Source organism: Neodiprion lecontei, chromosome 2, assembly GCF_021901455.1.
Source record: "Neodiprion lecontei isolate iyNeoLeco1 chromosome 2, iyNeoLeco1.1, whole genome shotgun sequence".
NCBI lineage: Eukaryota > Metazoa > Arthropoda > Insecta > Hymenoptera > Diprionidae > Neodiprion > Neodiprion lecontei.
Genome location: NC_060261.1, coordinates 31,794,215 through 31,815,483, shown reverse-complemented (window position 1 = coordinate 31,815,483; position 21,269 = coordinate 31,794,215). Strand labels below are relative to the sequence as shown.

Below are 21,269 nucleotides of genomic sequence, written 5' to 3'. Positions count from 1 at the left end.
CAAATATGATTACGGCGATAACGCTAACCGAGTTAACATCGCGCTGACGCAGCCCACTCCAAGCCGTTGCTGCTACTGCTGCTAATGCTGCTAATGCTGCAGTCCGCGAGTCGATCGAATAACTTGCTAATTTAAAACAGAGCCGATTTTTATTCGTTTAAATTGATCTTTACTCGATTACCCTCCACGGCCAAAGGGAAGAACACACTCCGCGGAGTAACTCGTGCATTTCAAGCGAAGTGAAATTCTTTCGGTTCATCTCGTCGTCGGAGACGCGATAATTTTTTTTTTTTTTTTTTTTATTTCCTTATATTCCATTTGATTAGCAATCTTGGGAACGTGAAGGAAATTAAATTTTTGCCGCTTCTTTTTCAACTTCATTTTAACTGTCAATTCAGTGTACGCTGGTATAAGATACTGAATTTCCCGCGAAATCAAGTAACTGTATGCTTTTTTGAAAAGCACTCTGTGCGGATGATTCGGAGTCGCTTCTTCTATGGCGAAACCTTTTATGTTGGGACGAGATCGGTTTTGAGAAAATTGAAAGGTCTCGTGTCTGACGGAGTAAAAACGGTAATGCAATTTTTTGAGAAGCAATATGCATATGCTGCACGTTTTCTCTGGTATATATCGACACGTCATATCTTTCTTGAGATCTGGGGTGGCTCGCGATCGGATTATAAATAATCTTTCGCCCGTCGCGTTTTTATTCCGCTTGAGACGCTGACTGGAATGGCAAATCTTGGGGCGAGGACTTATTGTTGGTTCAAAGTTCTTTGACGTGGAACGAATCGAGCGGCGTCGTGCCGTCGGCCGTCTGAAATAGCTGATTGCGAATTGGCCTTCTGGGCGTTAAGGGCGGGCGAAGCCGCGGCTCCGGGTCCCGAAATCGAATGGTCGAAATTCGAAAGTCGCAAGATCGGATGTGACGCAATCCGATTTTAGATTGCCGGCACGGGACGAAATATCCCGCGACCTTAGCCCCCCCGATATTCAGCCTCGTACACCCGATCCAGTCAAATTTACGAATACCTACTCAGTTTCGCTGTTTAAAATGCATTGGCGTATTTCCCTTTTTCCCCCCTTTTCTTTCTTTTTTTTTTCCTCTCGTGCCTTTCCATCCGTCCAATAATACAGACTTTGCATAATTACATTTACCAAATTAAATCGAATCGCCGGGAGCTATTTCTGTACCCGTTCCAACGAAGTCAGTCAATGTGTCTACAGGTTCGTTCAAATGAGCCCGAAATTTGCGACGCGCTTAACGTCACATCCGGTCTTCTTCACGTCCCTGGCGTCGCGGCCATCGTTTCGACCTTTAATCTGGAATGAATTTTACTCCCTAAACTCCGTTTACCGGCGCATTAAGTATCATCTCGGCGAGAGTCTGACTGTGTCACGTGACGTGGGACATCCTGTACGAGGATAGGTTACTCGATGGGTTGCGATAAAACGACTTGACTTCGATAAGATCGCAGCTTTGCCGATGAACGGCGTTTCTCCCCGGTGGCACAATCGTAAAATCTAGTGGCTACGGCCTTCGAAAAGGAGGGAAAAATCTCGGGGGACCGGCGAACGGCGGTTTTCCTAGATCTCTAAATACCCGGGCTAAATCCACGGCTACTGTTCATTCTTAGCTCAAAATCGGGCCTCGGGACGATCTCAGGTGGAAATATATCTCACCGATATTCGATCGCGTTCCTGAATTCAGACCAGCTCCGGTAAACAGAAATCTCAAGCTTCGATATATCGTCGATATAAAAGTAAAAGAGATCGGTAATTACCGTGGTACAATAATTTCATCGATAATTTAATACCCTGTTAAGAGATGACCGATGGTGAAGTTGTGGCGATTCCAAAGACGGCGGATAAAAATGAAGAGGCGATAAAAAGTGATTAGTGGATGGGGGAAACGCGACCGTTCTCGGCAGAGACAAGGACCCGGTTTTCGCTACGTCGAATGGGAAAGGACATAGGGGGTGGAGGGAGGGGAGGAAGCGGGAGGTTAGGTAGGCTACGCAGGAAGGAGTCCTGCAGGACGATCTTCTTTTATCGAAATCCTGGTTGATGGATTTGGCCCCGTTCGGCCCCATTCTGTCCCAAATCTATTCGGTTTTACTACCCTTCTGATACATAAATTTCTATTCAATTTGATTTGCCGCTATTGCTATGGTAATAGAGCAAGGCACTCGGTGGATAGCGCGCGTCGTTTTCCATCGTCCTGCTGCGCCCAGGAGGAGAAAAAGCAGCCTACCATCTCTCTCTATCTCTCTCTCTCTCTCTCTCTTTCTCTCGCTTCCACTTTTACCCGGAGCTTACAGTCACTTTTTATAACCCTAAGAAATCGCTGCTTATAAAATCCCAGCGACACGCCACGGAGCTACGAATTTGCGAATATCTACGAAGCCTGCGAGTCTCCACGGAGGCCGAATATTCACCGCTCGGGTATTATTCCCTTTACTTTCGTTTTTACGGTACCTCGATGCTTTTTTTTAATCCCGTTCTTCGTCGAGCCAGGTAGCCTGGCGGGATGTCGGCCAGGCATCAACTCCCGTTAAAATATATCTAATTGTTACGCCGAACTTGTTGCTATAATATATATACTAATATACACACGTATATTCAATATTCGCACTTTTATCCGGGGATTTATTAAGCCGGGTCTTGTGTCTTCGAAAATATTGACATAGATTTATCCAACCACTTCTCGTCTGACATACCGACGTGATAGATTTGGGAAAATATTATATCCGGCAAAGTTATCGCTCCTAAATCGATTTCGTTCACCCGCAAATATCAATTCTTTCAAACCACATAAATGTCACATGTTTTTTTTCCTTTTTTATACATATATGTACATCTCAGTTCGCGAATTTATCTTCTCGCTCACCTCGTTGTGCCAATATTTCGATACGTAATTGTTTCGGAAATTATTAACGAAAATTTACGTGAATACAAAACAATCAAGTACTTTTATACGTCAAAAATACATTGTTTTAGTCAGAGTCAAATTCCTGACCACCATACGCCCATTTTAATCGAATCGAATATACGTAGCGTATTTATTATAATACCTAGTACGCTGACTCTGACCAACGTACAAAACGGATATTAAATTTAATCCTGAAATAATCAGACTAGAATAATTATACAAATTCTAATCTTCGATTATCTTTTCCGCCTCCGTCATTAATATTGAAAAATTAAAATCGAAAAATTTGCTATTATCACCACAATTGTCTTTTCCCGGCTGTAAAAGAGAATATTATTTCATTTGAGAGGTGTATACGACGTACTACTAGCTCACAATAAGTCGATGACGTCGATTTCACTCTGCTCAGTAAAATACGAGAAAACTTTCTCTAAGTGGTCTAAACTAGCAGTGTTTTAAATTCCAAGGGAATAGATACAAACGACCTACGGAACCATGTTGCCGTTACGATCTCTCAGAGTATAAATCGAGTCTACAGACAGCAGACAGGTAACAACTAACGAGTGATGAAGCGTTTTTAAAAACTTTCTCAAAGCTCCTTCGCCTTGCAAGGATCTTGCGAAATGGTAAAAAAAAAGAGAAAGAAGGAAAGAAAGAAAAAAAAAAAAAAGAGTCAAAAATAGAATACCCGCCCTCCCTTTTATACGCACCGGCAATTGTCGTATTGACAGTGTTTATCAGTAAGGGAGAAAAGGGCTGTATATGGCGGTATTATTGTGTAGACTCGGTATGCCGTTCACGAAATTCCCTCCCCCTTTCTCCACTTATTCGCACACCAGTCGAGCTTGCACACGTGACCATCCCACCCCCGCGATCCTCCCAGGAGCGTAAAAGGGGGCCGAGGCCGAGGGAAGGGAGGAGCTGGCAGCTCGTACGTGACACACATACCGTCGCTCAGCCGCCGGAGTTTGGGGGTCGAAAAACGCCTGGCAAGAGAGCAGGAACGGGATGAGAAGCGGCCGCGGCGGCTGCTACACCTACCCCCGAGGTGTGGGGTGCTATCTGCCCTCTATCCGTATAACGAAAACCATACCCGGCAACCGCGTCTCTCGGCTTCTTCTTTCGCCCCCCTGGTAGCCCATGCCGATAGAAAAACTAATCTTTGCGGTAATTCAATTCCGTTATTTGCCCGACGGGTGAAATTCCCAACTAGACGTGGTCGCGGACCGGCTATACCTACTGTAGATTTTCTCGGGCCGACCACGCTCCGCCTGAGTCTATTTTTTTTCTTCCTTTTTATTTACCACGAGAATGGCGAAGCACGAAATTTTTTCTCGCACACTGTGCAATCGTTGCTCGATGAAGGAGAATCGGTCTGTGTAAATCAGATCGTGGGTCAAGTTCAAGAGTTTGAGTCAGCGTTGAAGCGAGGTTCGTTTTTGCGGGAACAGAGAATTTTTAATCCTAGACATATTTTTACCTCACATAGACTCACAGGTAGTCCGATCGTCGGAGAGAAAATTTTATCGAAGAATTGAATATATAACGAAAAGGAGGAACGTCGGAAGACCGATTCGACGCTCACTAAAATCGGAGAACTATGCTGCGACTGGGGAGCGGAGAAAGAGTTGAAAAAAAAAAAAAAAAAACGCCAAACTATTAGAAGAGTTCGAGACAGCCAACTCCAGTCTATCGTAAAAAATCTTAGAACAGCAGAGTCTTGATTGAGCTCCGAGGGTGGGAGGGCGGGGGTTCGGTACAGACCGGCAAAGCCTCTTCGCGGCTGACTGGATCCTGCGGGAGGCGAGGAGGAGGAGGAGGAGGAGGAGGAGGAAGAGGGTAGTCATCCGGCATGGCAGGACTGGCGAGGAACAATTCAATAAACCCCCATCCCCCGGTTCGATAGTCAGAGGGATGCGGGGGTGGATTTTTCTGATTAGCCGGCAAAGTTGGACGACGGTTGCACGTGACCATCTTATAAATTGCACCGAGGTATGCTTTGTTCTTGTTTTGAAACTTCAAACGCGGATTCTCGCCCAGCCATTCACGTCATGCTCCCCCGGAATGCACTCGACACCTTTTCCGGGCTGAGTTCCAATCGGTTCTCGCCTGGAGACTGCCATGACGATGGCGATGGCGATGGCGATGGCGATGGAGATGGCGATGGCCGCCGGATGAGGGACGAGAGGAACTTGAATAAAGCGAGTCCAGTCTGGAGAACTCCGGCTCGTCGACAAGCTGACGATTCACTTACGTGCGGAAACTGGCAAGCAAGGAACCACCCCGCCTGCAGGGGTCGACCGACGGATTTATCAGACGATCCGGCCGGTTATCAACTGGTCCATTGAAAAGATGGCGAATTTAAACGGCACGTGTTGCGACCATTTTCCATCATCGTTATCTTCGGTTCTGTTTTACACACGAAACACTCCGATCGCATGGAATTACTCATTATGGCGAAACAATTGCTCGGCACCGTTACTGATAATATCTGAATGTAAACCAGTGCGAGATTACTGATATCAGTGAATTGTTAGTATCATTAGGCTCTTTTGAAAAACCCAGTGTGCAGCACAGTCTCTTGTATTATTACCTCCAGAGAAGTTCGAGGCTTCAACCGTGCTTTCGATATTTCCTGAAACTCGAACGCAGACACACCGATAAATCATGATGAAATTCAAAGTGAAGATCGCGTTCATCTCGCCATCCACTGTGCCGTACAAAATGCATAATGTAGATTCCTTAACGTTCGACGAGGAATGCGATCTCGGCAGGTGTATTTGGCTGAGCAATGTCGGGGGGCACGTTCTATCCTCTGAGGTAGAAAATGGTCTGGAAGTAGGTATTTAAATTGTATCCCGTAGCTGGCAGCTGCAGGGGAGGTGGAATCGGCGAGGCGGTAAAAAAGCCGGAAGGAATCTCGGTAAATAGAAGAAAATAGATAAAATGAGAAAGATAGGCGATGCACAGAACGAGTGAAGCGCAGCGCGATGCATTCGCTCGTTTGAAAATGTAAACACGTGCAGTTCTTCTCGCTGTCAGGGAAACCGGGATCGGGTTATAGATACCTCCCATGGCAACCGGAAGTTCCGTTACAAATTCCTCGATGTAGTTCCGAAAAATGAAAAAACAACGCTGCAGTCGCCGTGTTAGCATTGCGAGATCAAATTTTCGTAGATCACTTTGCTTACCCGTAGTCATTTTGGTCCTCCTTTTGTACGGTGAAGAATTGAAAAGGAATTGAAGAGCGATGCTGCTGGATTCTTAAATTATACGGCTGATCGTTGATACTTAAGGCATAAGGTCAAGTTGAGACAGACCTGCTAAACGAATCCCGCGTCCTTACGTTTCGACGAATCTTCACCCCCCGTTTCATCCTGCAGGATTACGACGTTGACGCATATAACACGCGTTAATTGAGTCTGTCGAGTATGAGAATTTGTTTTTTTTTTTTTATTTATGACGACGCAATTAACCGAGAGACTTGTCCTAGTCGTTGCGCGGGAGCTTTATGCAGTCGTATGTGATCGCGTATCAAAATACTTGTAAAATCTACAATTGTGTCAAGTTATTTGCTCGTAACTGGAATTTCGCAAAAACCATTTCATCGCTGCAAAAAGGTGCAAATGAGCTGTAAAATCGCATTGATCCGTGCTTCGGTACCCGAATTATGCGAATAAACTATTCATCGACGAACGTTTGATGACGACGATAATCACAATTCGATTCTCCTTGAATTATCGGAAACCGAATTGACGATCCTCCATCAATCGAAAATCACCGATTACACATCGCTAATACCGCGCGAATTAAGGGAATATAATCGATATTACATATGGTCGCATGGTCCAAAAGCTCGGCGTAATTTCAGTTCGTCAGATTGCTTGTACGTATATGACAAATTTAATCGCCGATGCAGAGTCGGCAGAAAAGCGTCGAGCACGAAGCGAAGTTTGGGCGGTTGAAAAAAACCTCGGGGGTGGGTAAAGCTGGATGAAATTGGCGGCCGGGTGATGGGAGAAGAGGGCAAAGCTGGTGACAACTATTGGCCTCTTCGTACGACGGTCACGTGCGCACTGACAATTCGCACGATCATCGGTACCCCGCCGGCTGGGATCCCGCCGGAACCAAGTACATGGATTGGACCCAAACCTGTCGCCCGAGGGACTTCGCCACGAGGCTAAACCTGCCACGGAAGTCCCCCGATTCCCGACCTGCGTAAAAGATTGGGGAACGTCCGTGCCTCCCTTGATTTTTCTGGGCTTACTGTAAAAAAGGAACTCCGATGATTCCTCGAGACGAGAATGACGTTGATCGTGGAGAATTTTAACATCGTAGAAGATATTTGTCCCCAGTTTATACTTGTGAAATAACGTATGCGAAAAATTTTTCGGCTCGATTCTTATAATATTATTTTACAACGAATCAACATCGCTCGATGTTCGTTGTACTCGGGTGATTTACCCCCGCGCCCTTATAGGTGGTGCACACACGTGGAATCGGGTGTAGTTTGGTTTGCAGATTACCGGGAATTGTTCGGCGAGAAGAATGTGTCGCCGGGTAACTCTGATTAGAATCGTTGTACCTCCACTCGTGATTAATATCGCATGAGACGTCGGCCTGCAGCGGCAGTTGTTGCCAATTCCGAGGTTCCGTTGTCATTACCTATGTACGCAGGTACACACATTTCGAGCAGTTACAGCTTTGTAATTAGCAAATGCCGATGATTATACGCTTCTGAAGTTATGATTCTGGCTGATATATTCCCGGAATTTCATGCAGGCTTCGTGTCTATCCTTCGGTCAGTGGTTCTCAGCTCTTGATTCCTGCTGAATGTTTAAAAGAAAATTACTAATCGTTGGAATATCGATCCGAGGTTTTCATTACTCACTGTCTATTCGTCTTTACGAGAAAATACGAAACATGCTTCACCCGGTACATCTGGTCTCGGTATTTGTTTTCACGCTGCAAATGCTGCCGTAGTAAAAGATCGGAGCGAATTCGAGTGGATGAGATCCTCCTTTCCTCTGGTAAAACAAATCTCACAAGAAGCCTGCAACAGCAGTGCACCACATGCTCGAATTTCGTCTGCCTCTGACTAATAACAAGCTTATTAGTAAATGTACAATAACCGCGTCGCGTGAAAAATTCAATATTCATGACTGACGTACAATTTGTTAGTTAACAGCCTAATCAGTCAGATCTTTGAGTTTTTGTTAGACATCAACAAAATAAAAAAATTAATAAATTTAAAAACAATGTCTTCATGCGTTTACGACGTAAAAATTTTATGTCCACCCGGGTGACGGTAATTAATTATTTTTTCTCCTTCTTTATACAAATCATATTATACAATGAAATGATGTAAATTATTGATAACGAAATATAACAACACTGGTATAACATTACCGCGCACAGCATGTGTACACCGTCAATCAGAGCGTGTGCCCACGGTATTAATGAAAATAACGATATTACCTAGAGTGTTGAAGCTGTTACCGTTATTATTATTATTATTATTATTATTAATATTACCGTCATTACGATTATCAATATTGTTTTATGGAAATAATGCATCGAAAATTTTGAAACGTGCTTAGTCTGGATTTGACTAATTTTACCACGTAATTTATAAAATGATATTATCAATAATAATAATAATAATAATAATATGAATAATCATAAATACAGTGACGATCGGAGAATAATTTTTATTTCTTCCGAATACGCGAGCGATGTGATTCAAAGCAGATATTTCCTTCGCTGTATATGAACTCGATTCGTGAGAAGGCGCAAGAGCAAATAATGGTACCGTTTCTATACGTATACGTAATTTACTAGCAAACATTTTTCCCCGCGGATCGTATCTTTATGCATCGCATCTATTATCCCCAGTATAGGTTATAACCTATATGTATGCACGCAAACACGAAAATACACACATAAGTACGTACGCAATATCGTCGACAATATGCCGAGTTGTACCAGTAAATCTGTATATCTATATAACGCATATATCCTAGCCGTAAAGGGGAAATTGAATTTAAATTGGATATTGCAAGATCCAAGTGCGTAAAAACGTTACGTTTCTCCCGCGCATTTCGTTATGGGTCAGTTATACGTTCCATGTTTCAAAATTCTTATTGAAACGAATGATAGAAAGCAATTTTATTTTTTTTTCTTACACGAACGGTCATCTACTAATCAAAATTATGCGGTATTACGGTGGATTATTTTCACATTGTCACTTTTAAGGTTGCATTTCGAAAGATAATTTACTCGACCATAAAATTGTAGGAATAATTTTCACCCGCGTGTCGCGGCCGCTGATACACAGAAATTGACGTCCAAAATTACAGTCGAAGAAGCGAATGAAATATATAGAGCTGAGGGGCTGAACATCGGGAGGGTGAGATGTACATTTCTTTCTAAATTTTGAATCGAATATAGTGAAACGAGTGCCCCGAAGAGGTTGGCGAGGAGGGGGTGGTAATACGGACCTTGAATAACGGTGGCGGTTGCGGAGCAGCGTATTAATTGCCATTCCTTATGATAAAGCGAGGGGGGAGGGAGGCGGGATTAGTAGAGAAGGAGAAGGCTGAGGCGCGTACCATCGTCTCTTCTTTATATCAAGAGAGGCCGTAGGCCGGGTATAAATTTTATCCCCGCGGGTGCCGGAATCACCGAAATGGTAATGAGGCATAAATTGCGGCATTGTAGCTGCGCGAGGCGGCGGGGAATCTTTGGTCCTTTCGATTGTCCTCTGCGTGAGAATTACCCCCGATGTCCAGGGATCCCGGGCCCCGCGTACGTGGCGTTGCACTCTCTCCTTATACGGCGGTCTACTGCACCGGAGCCGCGGGCGTGCCGGAAATAGATCGTGAAATCGGAGAACTTATTTCTGGAAATATGGCCGACGCGGACGCGAGTTTCTATTTTCGAACGGCGAACGACGCCCGTCGCGGCGCCCCCACGGAGAACCGCGGCGCTATTTATAAACTATTTCGGGTATCGTCTGCACACCGGGTTCGAGGACTCGCCGATTACCGCGTGTTCGTAAATCGGAAATTTCGCTTTATTGGTTCAATTACACCTCGAATCCTTCACCAATCGTCTATTTCTCTTTATCTCTCGCTCTTTCTCGCTCTCTTTATCTCTCTCTCTCTCTCTCTTACTTTCTCTCTCTCTCTCTCTCTTTCTCTCTCCTCTCTTACATCGACGTATTACTTTTTCACTTTGTTTAACCGCGACTCCGTCCCCGGGTCTTCTTCTCTTTGGCTCCGGGTGTCGAACGGCCACAACCCGGCTCCATACTTCTTTACATTCCATAAGTCGCTTTCACTATGGGAAGTAAGGAAGTACGGAACAGTTGTCTGGCTCTGCGAGGACCTTCGACTTTTCGCTCTTCCTTCCCTCGTGCGGAGGAGGGTGTCGACACCCGTCGACGGTTAACGAGGAACAGCCTTCTCCAAAGAGCACTGATCAACTCGGTACGTACGGAGCGCGGAATCGGAAAACAAAACCCCCGTGAAAACGGCACCGCGCGGTCATCGTCGGCCCCTCGATTCAACCGACGCGTTTCTTCGGGGGCCGACCGGACTCGAATCTCTCGGAGGGTGGAACCGGGGATCGAACGCCGAGCGATTGTGCCGGGATGTCGGAACCGCGGAGTTCGCTAGATCTTAGACCGCAGCGTGGCCTCCTGGCCGGCTAGACCGCCTCGGACTGAATGCCGCATCCGTTGGCTTCAGCTCCTTCAACAAGCCCTCTAAAAATGGCTGCACACATCCCATTGGCCTCCCTGTCACACCCAACGCCACCCATATCCCCCCCCCTGCAGGGGCCCGAGTATGTAAACCTACACTTGACGAGCAACGCTCGACGGCATGGCTCGGCAGCCCTCGGGCCAAATTTGTCTTTACCCGAAATAGGTTTGCCATGGACGGCCTCCTCCGCCACATGGCGACTATTCCTGGACCGAAGAAGTCTCGCCGGTTCCAACTACGACGACGACGACGACGACGACGACGAAGAAGACGAAGGAGAAGAAGAAGCAGAAGAAGAAGAAGAAGAAGAAGAAGCTCGGCTGAGGATAGGGATCCGCCTCTATTATTCCCAGTCTACGATCGCCCGCGGCGTCTGGTCTTCTTCTTCTTCTTCTTCTTCTTCTTCTTCTTCTTCTTCGTCTTCGTCAGGGCTGCCCTCTTTCACCCTCTTCCTCCACCTCGCCGTTACACACGATCATCTCTTTTCGGCGTTGAATAACCCCGAGGCCAGCGACGTGGATCGTCATTTTTTCGATGATTCGGCATCGCTCCTTGCCCCCCCGCCGCCGCTGCAGCTGCAAGTATGAATTTCTCGACGTCCGCACGAGGGTCTAAAATTAAATCGCGTTACGGTGACTGCCGTAGCACCGCGACGCCGCGCGCCTGCCGATATGCATCCCCGAATAATGCCGGCGCACGCGGTGCTACAAGAGAGAGAAAACCAACGACCGACGCGTCGCGACGCTATTTTTATTAAACCCGCAGCGATTTTACACACGCACATGATCCTCGTCACGCGCGCGTTAGCCGTCCTCCCCCCCTTAAGCATATATATTTCCTATTTTTTATCATCTACTTTTATAATCGTTTTTCTTTTTTTCACTTTATTTTCTTTGCCGAGTATTTTTTTTTTTCATTTTTTTTTTTCTTTCCTTTACAACTTTTTTGTTTCGTGCGTTGTTACTCGCTTATTTTTAATTACGTTACAGAAATTTTCGGAGACGGGGTGAAATGTTAGCCCCGCTAGGAAAAGGCCTCCTTAATGCTTTTAATATATTGTTTGTTTTTTTTTTTTTTTTCTTTTTTACATTTTCGTTTTCTTTTCCCGAAGATGCATCCGAGACCAAGTTTCTTTCCAGTCGCAGTTATTTCTCTCCCCCCCTCCCCTCCCCCCCTATCGCGCGCTTCTTTCATATCTATTACGGGAACGTAAAAATAAATTACGACGTACCATTGGCCCGTTGGCGTAACCGGGACCCTTCGCCTCATGCCTATGTAGATGCCGGACTTGCGGAATAGGGAAATTTCATTCGAGACTGAGGCTACTGCCCCTTCTCGTTCCTTTTTTTCCTCCTCTTCGTCGTCTTCGTAGTCCTGGCTCCTAGCCGTCGTACGACGAAAACGACTTGTTTACAGCTCGAGAGTAGAAATACCAAAGGGAAAAATACACCACCCGCCACTGTGTGCAGATGGTCGCTTCGATTGTAATATAATACAACGTCGCGTCGCGAGGGGTGAAGGGGGGCGGGGGGAGGGGGGGGGGGGGGGCAAATATTGTTCAGAAAATAAACGGTTGTATTGAGGAAGTTTCGGATGAATGAGAATTTTCATCTCTTCTTTATGATAAATACACGCAAGACAAATATAAAAATAAAAACATTCAACTTTTAAATAATTTCAACGATTCCAAGATTCTCCTCATTCCGATCAGTTTTAGCTACAAGTTCTCCCTCAAATTACCGACACCTTCAAGAATTGAGGGAAATAAGATTTTAAAAAAAAAAATTCAATTCTCGCTTTTAAAAAAATATCCAAGACTCATTGAATTGATAATAGAGAGAAAAAGTAATTTCTGCTGTAAAATTATTTTCTATTTTTTTTTTTTTTTTCACCTTTTTTTCGTACAATTCCGATGTCTACCCGATAAATCGACTTTGCGAGTAAAAATGCGTGTCAAAAATGCATCGCGTCTGGCTTAAGAACCTGAAGAGAATGACCGAGATTAATTTTCGACCCTCGCTGCAATGTCGAAAATTATTTCTCAACCGCACCCTTATACGTGCAGAAAGTTTCTGACGTCCATCATCGCCAAGGAGACCTTTACGGATATTTGTAAAATTGGATTTTGACCACATACACAAACCCGGCGTTGGTTTGGTGGGGTGTAGGGGGATGACAGCGTTCTTGGTTGGTCGTTGAACGAGGCACCAGGTGGTGGAACTAACCCAGAAGCTGTCCATCAACGTAAACACGGCAACACTCAAGCACGAGATAGGCTTGACACAAGGAGACCCTGTTTCCTACCTCGGGAATCCTTTGGTCGTTGTCGGTCCTACTGCTGTAGGACGAAAAAGGAGGAGAGCTCAAGGGGCCTTGAGAGTATGTACAACCTGCAACGTTTGTTGACAGTATTTTACTCCGTAAATATATCCCTCTGACAGATGAGCTCGCTCAGCTCCGCTTTATTCGACCCCTTGCACCGCCATTCTCCTACAATCTGCGGAACGTGTAACCTGCGTCCACGACAATTCGCTCCTCGAGTTTACACTGGAAGTGAGATTTGAGATAACCCCTTGAATCGCTGCGCCTACAAATACGTGGCAAAAAGAATAAATTTTGGGAAAGGAGGAAAAACGGCCCATTTTTCGAGCAGAATCGGAGGTAGCCTGTAACAATTTGACTTTGCCATAAGTTACCCGGAAACGGAAGGTGAGGTAAAACCGTGTTCTTTTCTTATTTTTCAAGGATCGTTTCAAGTGGACACTAAAGAGTCGGTGTAATGTTACTTGCATAGATGTTTTTTAATCTCACTTTTCTTCTTTCCCTTCTCTTTCTCTCTCTCTCTCTTTCCCTCTCGTCACATAACTCCGGGAATAGCGTTTGTCCTCGATGGTGGTGAATGTTGGACAACTGTCGGCTTAACGCGTATTCCTGGACCGACGGATAGGTGCGCGTATAGTAGCGGACGGATAAAAAAAAAACAGGGATAATTAGGGAAGCGTGTTTTCGTTTCCGAAAAAGAAAAAAAAAAGAGAAGGAAAGAAGAAGGCGGATGATCGGGAGTTATTAAATTTATTTAACTAATACATTAAGCTATTAGAACGAGATGTGCGGATAATCTATTCGCGTAACAAGCAAAAATATTAATAAACAACCAGTGCAGGAATGCGTTCGTGTGTGTGTAGTAATTTATTGATTTGGGCATTTCCATCGTTGACTGCCAATAATCGACGAACTAAATTGATTTTTCCAAAACCTACGCCTCGCCTCGAATCGCGACTTTTTCTAGTCGTCTGTCGAAATGCGCGGAGCTTTTTTTTTGTTGAATAGTTAGAACTTACGGCTTGGCGAGACGCGGAATGCTCTAGGATTTTCCACGGCGTATCAAATCTCCCCTCGCACGGCTAGCCGCGAAAGTGCTCGCCGCAAAAACAATCCGGCTGGTTTTTCTTTTGCAATTGAGACACCCCGCACCGCACCCTCGGATATAAGACATGGAGACTGTTCTTTATACCCCGAGGAGAGAGGATAGCGTTTCTGGTCGGACCATGAGGGAATCCAGGAACTGAGGATCCGAGGAAAGGAATATCGCATCTTTCCTATTATCCGATCAATTGCCTACTTTCGTCCGATCCAATCCACTCCGACTGTAAAGAAGCACTCGAAAAATACGCGAAAGGCATTTTGTGTGTGCACGGGGGATCCCCCCGCTTTTATTCCGTTCTCTGCTTCCGATATTCCCCGTGCCTACCTGCAGTATCTTTAGGATGTTGCCACTGGAGCGTGAGCCATGCGATCGCATTGACCCAAAGTGCGTCGCTCTCTCAAGATCCTCTCTCTATCTCTTCCAGCCCTCCTCCCGCCATCCGCAGGATACCGTACACCGATATACGAAGAACCTATCAGATTTCACAAACGCGCTTAACCTTCCCTCACCACTTTCCTTCTCTCTTTCTCTATCCTTTTTCCTCTCGCCCCCCTGCACTTGCCGGTCTCTCGGTGAAACGGAAAAAGGGAAAAAGAGAAAGAGCGAGAGAGAGAGAGAGAGAGAGAGAGAGGGAAGAGAAAAAAAAAACTTTTCAGGAACTCTGCAAGCATCATCGCCACATGGCCCACGTGGAGGTACGAGCCCACGTGCTTTTTTCTGCAGACTGAAAATTTACTGGTAAATTTTTACATCTCACCAGGTGCTTCGAGAATCACGCTATAAAACATACGCCTGAAACATTCCTTCGGCTGTCTTGGAATCCTTATTCGTATAATTTTTCTGCCACGTTTTCATTTTACTTTTATTCTTGAGTCAATTATTGAACTTTGTACGTTACGGTGAACCTGCTCAAAAAAAAAAAAAAAAAATCAAAGAAAAACCTCGTTTGATTTCCTCTGCAATTACTCCCAATGTTTGCACTGTTATACGAATATCAGGAATGCTTGAATATTATTCGAATTCAGTCCGATTAATATTATACGTCTGGTATCATCCCGTTTAGATTTTTTTCATCTTTTTTTTTTTGTCACCAATCGTACCAATCTTCGCCGATCTATTTGACGAAAGTCTTCAGCTACAACTCTGTAGGTACGACATACGAATAAAGTTTGCTCCGGAGCAGGTAATTCATTTTAACTGCACACATCTTCACATACTCGACGCTCTTCTCCGGACATTTCCCTAAAATTTATAGATTTTATTACGAAGGTACGTATATTTGTTATACGTATATACGTGTATAAATATACGACGACGCACGTCTCAGCCGCATGGTATAACTTTTTCGCATTATAAAAGCACTTTTGCCAAATACCTCCTTCTCTTTCTCTCCCTCCCTCCTTACCCGCTCTCCGCATGCCTCTTCGTCAATTTCTTCGCTTCCTTTTTCTTCTTCATCGTCTTCCATTTCTCTTTCTCTTTTTCAGGGAGAGACGATCGCGTCGTATTTTATTTGATATGATTGCCATTGCCGTATAACCGCGAAAAAGTTTTGAAGAGTGCTATCGAATTTTTTGCAATAACTTTAAGGAAGCTTGAAATTAATATATTTTTTTCACCGCCGACACCCCCGTCACGATCACGTCCAAACCCCTCCCTCCCTCCCTTAGACTCTCACCCTCGTATGACTTAAAACGCCCGCGATGAGAAAAAGCGGCGAGAGTCAAAAGATGACAGCGTGACGCGGCGCGGAACGTATTGAACGCATAAATTATGGGAAGCTTGCGGATCGACGAGGACAACTTCACGCTCCAACTAATGGTCTTCGAATATCCACCGGGAATACCGATGATCCCTTTATTTTACTCTCTTTCAGCGAGTTAATTGACAGCCATTATTTTCTTCCTCCGCCGATTTTCACCCCTCCGTACAACGGTAAAGAATCTCCGTCAAAAAGTGCCCTGCGAGTTTTCCTGAACCCCCGGAGTCCCGGCACGGATAGAAAAACGTACGTATATTTCACAACGACGTCGTGAGAGTCGTTCCAGCGAGAAATCCGGAGGGCTGTGAAGTTTCGAAGTAAGCGAATAGCCGCGAGGCGCATTCGAGGCGGCAATGACGCTTCCGTAAACCGGAAATCCAAAATATGACTGACAGCGATGCGCAAGGGGGGGGGGGGGGGGGTGAGAATCGAAGCCGTTATTTATTACTCCAAGTTTGATGAAATTGGATTCGTTCCGAGGTGCAGGCGGCGGCCGCCCAACTGACTGATAGAAATTTCAACTTTGTAACAATCTACCTAAACAAAGTTCCTCGCGCTGCGCGTGCAATTGAGGGAAGATAAATAGAATTTCAAGACTTGTCAAACCGCCGAAGCGGAGAATGAAGTGCGCGATGCAACAGATAAAGGAGAAAAAATTAACGTCACGGAGCTACGGAAATAAGGAAAACTGAGGTGCCCAAACTCAGTCATACTCGTATATTAATCCCTAAAAGCATCAGGTATATACCCGTGAATGATATAAACGGTATATCTATTTTACGTAAGAAATATCGTAGACAATCGCGTAACGGGTCAACTCTGCGAAGTATTAACAATCGCACACAACTAACTCTGCTCATCGTAATTAAAATTGGTGCTAATCAAGCAATTATCGCAATAATATTATATAGCGTACGTTGTACTCTGTACGTCATAATTGTTACGCTGTGCCGCGGTGGCAGAAGCCGCAACAGTGGTTGGTAACAGCGACGGTAGCTGTTCCGCTGAGATAATTAAATTTATTAATTATTAAACACGGTCGTAACGAACGGCGCTATGAGTCGGTCTCTCCAAAATGCCTCGGCGCCTCTGCCTACCTACAACTTATACGAAGGCAAGTGTTCGCCCGGCGTTCATCGTAGAGTTGTATCCTCGGTCATGTCTGTTAGAAAATGAGCGAATCTGTCCGCGATTTTCTGATTTACCCGCGTCGGTATTTAAAATAAACACTGCACCTGTGACGGACGTTATACAATATACGTGACGTTATAAGAGCTTCTTTTTCACCATCTCGCGTTTTTTTTTCTCTCTCTCTCTCTTTTTATAAATTTGTTTACGCCCAAGTAAAGCGTCCTATATGTCTGTATATCCACAGTCGTATATTTTAAAGCTTTGGTAATAGCGGGCGTTGGCGTGGCAGCAGGTCTTGCAAAAATAAACTGTGCGATTCTCTTTATCGTCAGCGTCACTACCGGGCTCTAAATCATAGGGAGCCATACTATAGGACGAGACAAAAGTTTCCTAACGGAATAACAGCGTCGAACGAATAACGGCTCTCGACGCTTCGAGTTTCGTTCATTTATATATATGTTATATAAAATATATGTACAAAATTGGTCGAAGTTTCGATGATATAGTAGCGACACTGATCAATTGCCAATATCCGAAATAGCTGGTATAAATCCACCCCCTCCTCCAAAAACAACGTGAACCGATTGATCTCGAAGTGATTTTCACTCGGTTACTTTTCAAACTCACAGTTATAACGTATGAACTAAATTCTTCCGATATTCCAGGAAAAGTAATAAACAAAAAAAAATCCAATGTAAATTCAATCTACCGTAAAATTGCGAATAGTTCCGACAACTCGACGCTCTCGACAATGCAAAAATTATGCCCCACGGGTGGGTTTTTGGCCCGAGAAGGCACGGGGACCATGACGAAGCTCCAGAGCTAACAGCTGTTGTCAGTGTCTTACCGGGCCTCCTCGAGGGATTCAGCCAAAGAAACTGACCTCCCGGCCAACGCGGTTACCCCTAGAAACGGGACGGGAGACGGGAGACGAAGACGGTAGCGGTGCACCAGACTCTGCACATGTGCAGGGCACCGGCTCGACGGAGATCCTCCGCCGCAGTTTACAGACTCGAATATGATTCGGATAACATGCCTGTTCTCATTCTCTCTGACGATATCCTGGTCGCATGGGAAATTGATTTTACAAAAAATCACCGCCGGAACAAAACAGGGTCTTGGGCAAAAGTTCGCTCTTGGCATCACAAACCGTTCGTTAAATAAATTCAAACGTTATTGTATAATATCCGTGTATGTACATATTATGAAAATCTGTGAAGACTAGATATTATTTTTATATTGACATATTGAGAATGAAATTGAAGAAACTCGGAGAATGAAAGGCACTCCCAAGTTTAACCTTCGCACGCATAAGTATTTTATGAGAATTGTATCATTTTTATCGCATACCTACGTGTTTTTCTTTTTTTTTTTTCATAATTTCTTCTTCTGAATTTAAATTATCTTCTCTTCTTCACGGAATGGGGTCGCAACAAGTTTGATTTCCGCTCAGTGAACTGATCACCGCTATTCTCAGATGTGCAGGAAACAGGATACATGCAGCGAACAATTTCAAACCCGAAAGTTATATCACGCGAAAGTAGTTGGACAGTTCTGAAATACTTTTCAAACCATTTCTCTGGTAGGAAAATGGGCGAACTTTGCTCATAAAAATATTTCACTTTATACTGTGAAAAATTTGATCCGGAATATATCTGGGCGGTTTGTAATTTGACGCCTACGTTTTTATCAAGATATTTCAAACGTCGCAATATGATAATACCTATTGTGATCTGGACAAAGTCTCGATTTTTTTCTTTTTGTTCTTCTTCTTCTTTTTTTTTTTTAACTTTTGTTCGCGGTTTTGTTTCTTCCAAGCCAAGCGAAGAAGCCGGGGAATAATTTAAATGAAACTTACATTTGCAAATTGGATGCAGATGACTAACGTTATATATTCTCAAAGTTTTACAAAGTTCAAGGAATGAATAATAATTCAAACGTTCGCGCCAAACTGCCCTTATAGATAGTACAAGGTACCTAACTGTTTCGTAATTCAGCTTATCATCAGACACCTTAGCGAAGTAAAACAAAAAAAAAAATAACCATCATTATTCAAACCGACTCTGCAAATTAATTTTTTCCCGAGAATCATCAATAATCCACATTTGCACAATAATTTTCAAAGATTAATTCCACCTATGAATTTTTCTATTTTACAGTGCGATGCGTGTTCTCCTTTCGAAACTTCCGAGACCGTGGATAGTGGATGAAAAGAAGGACGATGGGTACACGGCCCTGCACCTAGCCGCCCTTAACAACCACGTAGAAGTTGCCGAGCAATTAGCGCAAGCCGGCAAAGCCGACTTAGACTTGCAGAACGTAAATCTGCAGACCGCTTTACACCTAGCCGTCGAAAGGCAGCACACACAGATAGTGAGGGTGAGTGTAAACGCGGTCTGTGCAAATTGGAAACCAAATTATGGACGTGACTGCCCACAATATGCAATACGGCGTTGAGAAGGGAGCGATCAGCCGATCGTTTTCGATCGATAATACGAATCTAACGACAGTAAAAACTCGGTGCAGGCTGTCAAAGCTCCTATTTTGTTGCGCATAGTCGAGATTGAATAAAAAAAACTCAAACGAATAACTGCTCTTGCAATTAAATACCTACGCCGTATTTAAATTAATTATTGCTTTGGTTTCTGGGTTGTTGGGTCACCATAAGACCTCCGCTACTCGATGGTCAAGTTTTTATTTATTTATTTATTTATTTTTTTTTACTTCTCTTATCCAGCTCCTGGTCCGCGAAGGTGCGAATTTAAACGTGGCTGACAAAGACGGAGATACGCCGCTGCACGAAGCTCTGAGACATCACACGTTGTCCCAGTTACGACAACTCCAGGATGTTCAGGACGTCGGTAGACTTCTTATGGGTCTTGGGGCCCAGGGCCAGGATAAAAAGAGCAGTGCGTCTATCGCCTGCTTCCTGGCTGCTCACGGGGCCGATCTTACCCTGAAAAATAAGAAAGGACAAACTCCTCTCGACCTCTGCCCTGATCCAAACCTCTGCAAAACTTTGACCAAATGCCACAAGGACAAAGAATCGTACGGGCAAAAATTCATACTTTACAATGTTGCGTTCGATTTAATAATATATATATATAGCTTCAGCAGAAATCCACGTTTTTTGTATTGTTTCAACCGTCGAAAATGATTCGACGGCTTCTATGCTTTCAATTTCCCCTCCTTTGTACCCTGTAATTTGTGCAGTTTTGGTTATAGATTCAAAATGCACGATCAAGTGTGACTTTTTTCTTTTCAACTCTTTTTGGTTGTCAAATATCGAAGATTGTATTGCTCCGACCATTCTTTTAAAAACGTGTTAACACGGGGAATTTAGTTTCATCAATCACTGCGATTTAGAATTACCTGAAAGAAATCGTATTTTTTTTTTTTTCCTTCAGCAACCGTCAAATGATTTTCTTCGTCCAACCTCGTTACTTTTTTGCCTAAATTGAAAAATTTGTATAAATCACTTTCGTATTGTAGGCACGACATCGAAGCTCCTGTACCGTCAGCAGCGATCGACGAATGTCTGGTATGTTCGGATGGAAAGAGAGAGACTCTATTTAATCCCTGTGGACACGTAGCTTGCTGCAACGTCTGTGCACCTAGAGTAAAGAAGTGTCTGATCTGCCGAGAGAATGTTCTATCTAGAATTAAGGTACATGTGTACAGCAATACTCCATTTGCTGATAAATCGATATATTCATTCTCCAATCCCAATAGCCAGGAAAAGTAAGTTGACAATTATTTTCTCACGATGCTCACAGATTGAAGAATGCGTCGTTTGCTCTGATCGTAAAGCAGGAGTACTATTTCGACCCTGCAGTCACATGTGTGCTTGCGAAAGTTGTGCCTCGTTGATGAAAAAGTGCGTCCAATGCCGCGCTCAAATTCAACACATGGTACCGCTCTCCATATGCTGCGGAGGAGGAGGTAATCGTACTTGAATGTTGAATAGGTCTTTATAATTATGTACATATCAGTTGTGGTTCCGAAATTCTTCCTTTCCCTCATCCACTATTTCAATTCTCGTAAAACATGTACATTACGCAGGTACCATATCCGAAGTGAAAGCGGATCCCGAAGAAGAGCCAGCGCCTCTAATTCCTAATGAAGGAGAAGCTACGCTGATGAATAACGGAAGCCGTGATACGTCGCACAGTGACATACAAAAACTCCAGCAACAGCTACAAGACATTAAGGAACAGGTACTGATGAAAAGAAAACCTATACGTGGAGATA

General features: G+C 44.3%; 1 protein-coding gene across 3 annotated transcripts in view; it reads left to right on the top strand.

The window, feature by feature from the left end:
* The window catches only part of LOC107217020 (E3 ubiquitin-protein ligase MIB1), a 249,637-nt gene that overhangs the window by 225,274 nt on the left and 3,094 nt on the right, over window positions 1-21,269 (top strand). For all 3 annotated transcript variants that reach the window (XM_046732501.1, XM_046732500.1, XM_015654374.2), the window contains exons 10-14: window positions 19,178-19,397; window positions 19,756-20,066; window positions 20,511-20,685; window positions 20,795-20,960; window positions 21,081-21,235. In XM_046732501.1, coding sequence (XP_046588457.1) covers window positions 19,178-19,397; window positions 19,756-20,066; window positions 20,511-20,685; window positions 20,795-20,960; window positions 21,081-21,235 — 1,027 coding nt within the window. The remainder of the gene's footprint in view (window positions 1-19,177; window positions 19,398-19,755; window positions 20,067-20,510; window positions 20,686-20,794; window positions 20,961-21,080; window positions 21,236-21,269) is intronic.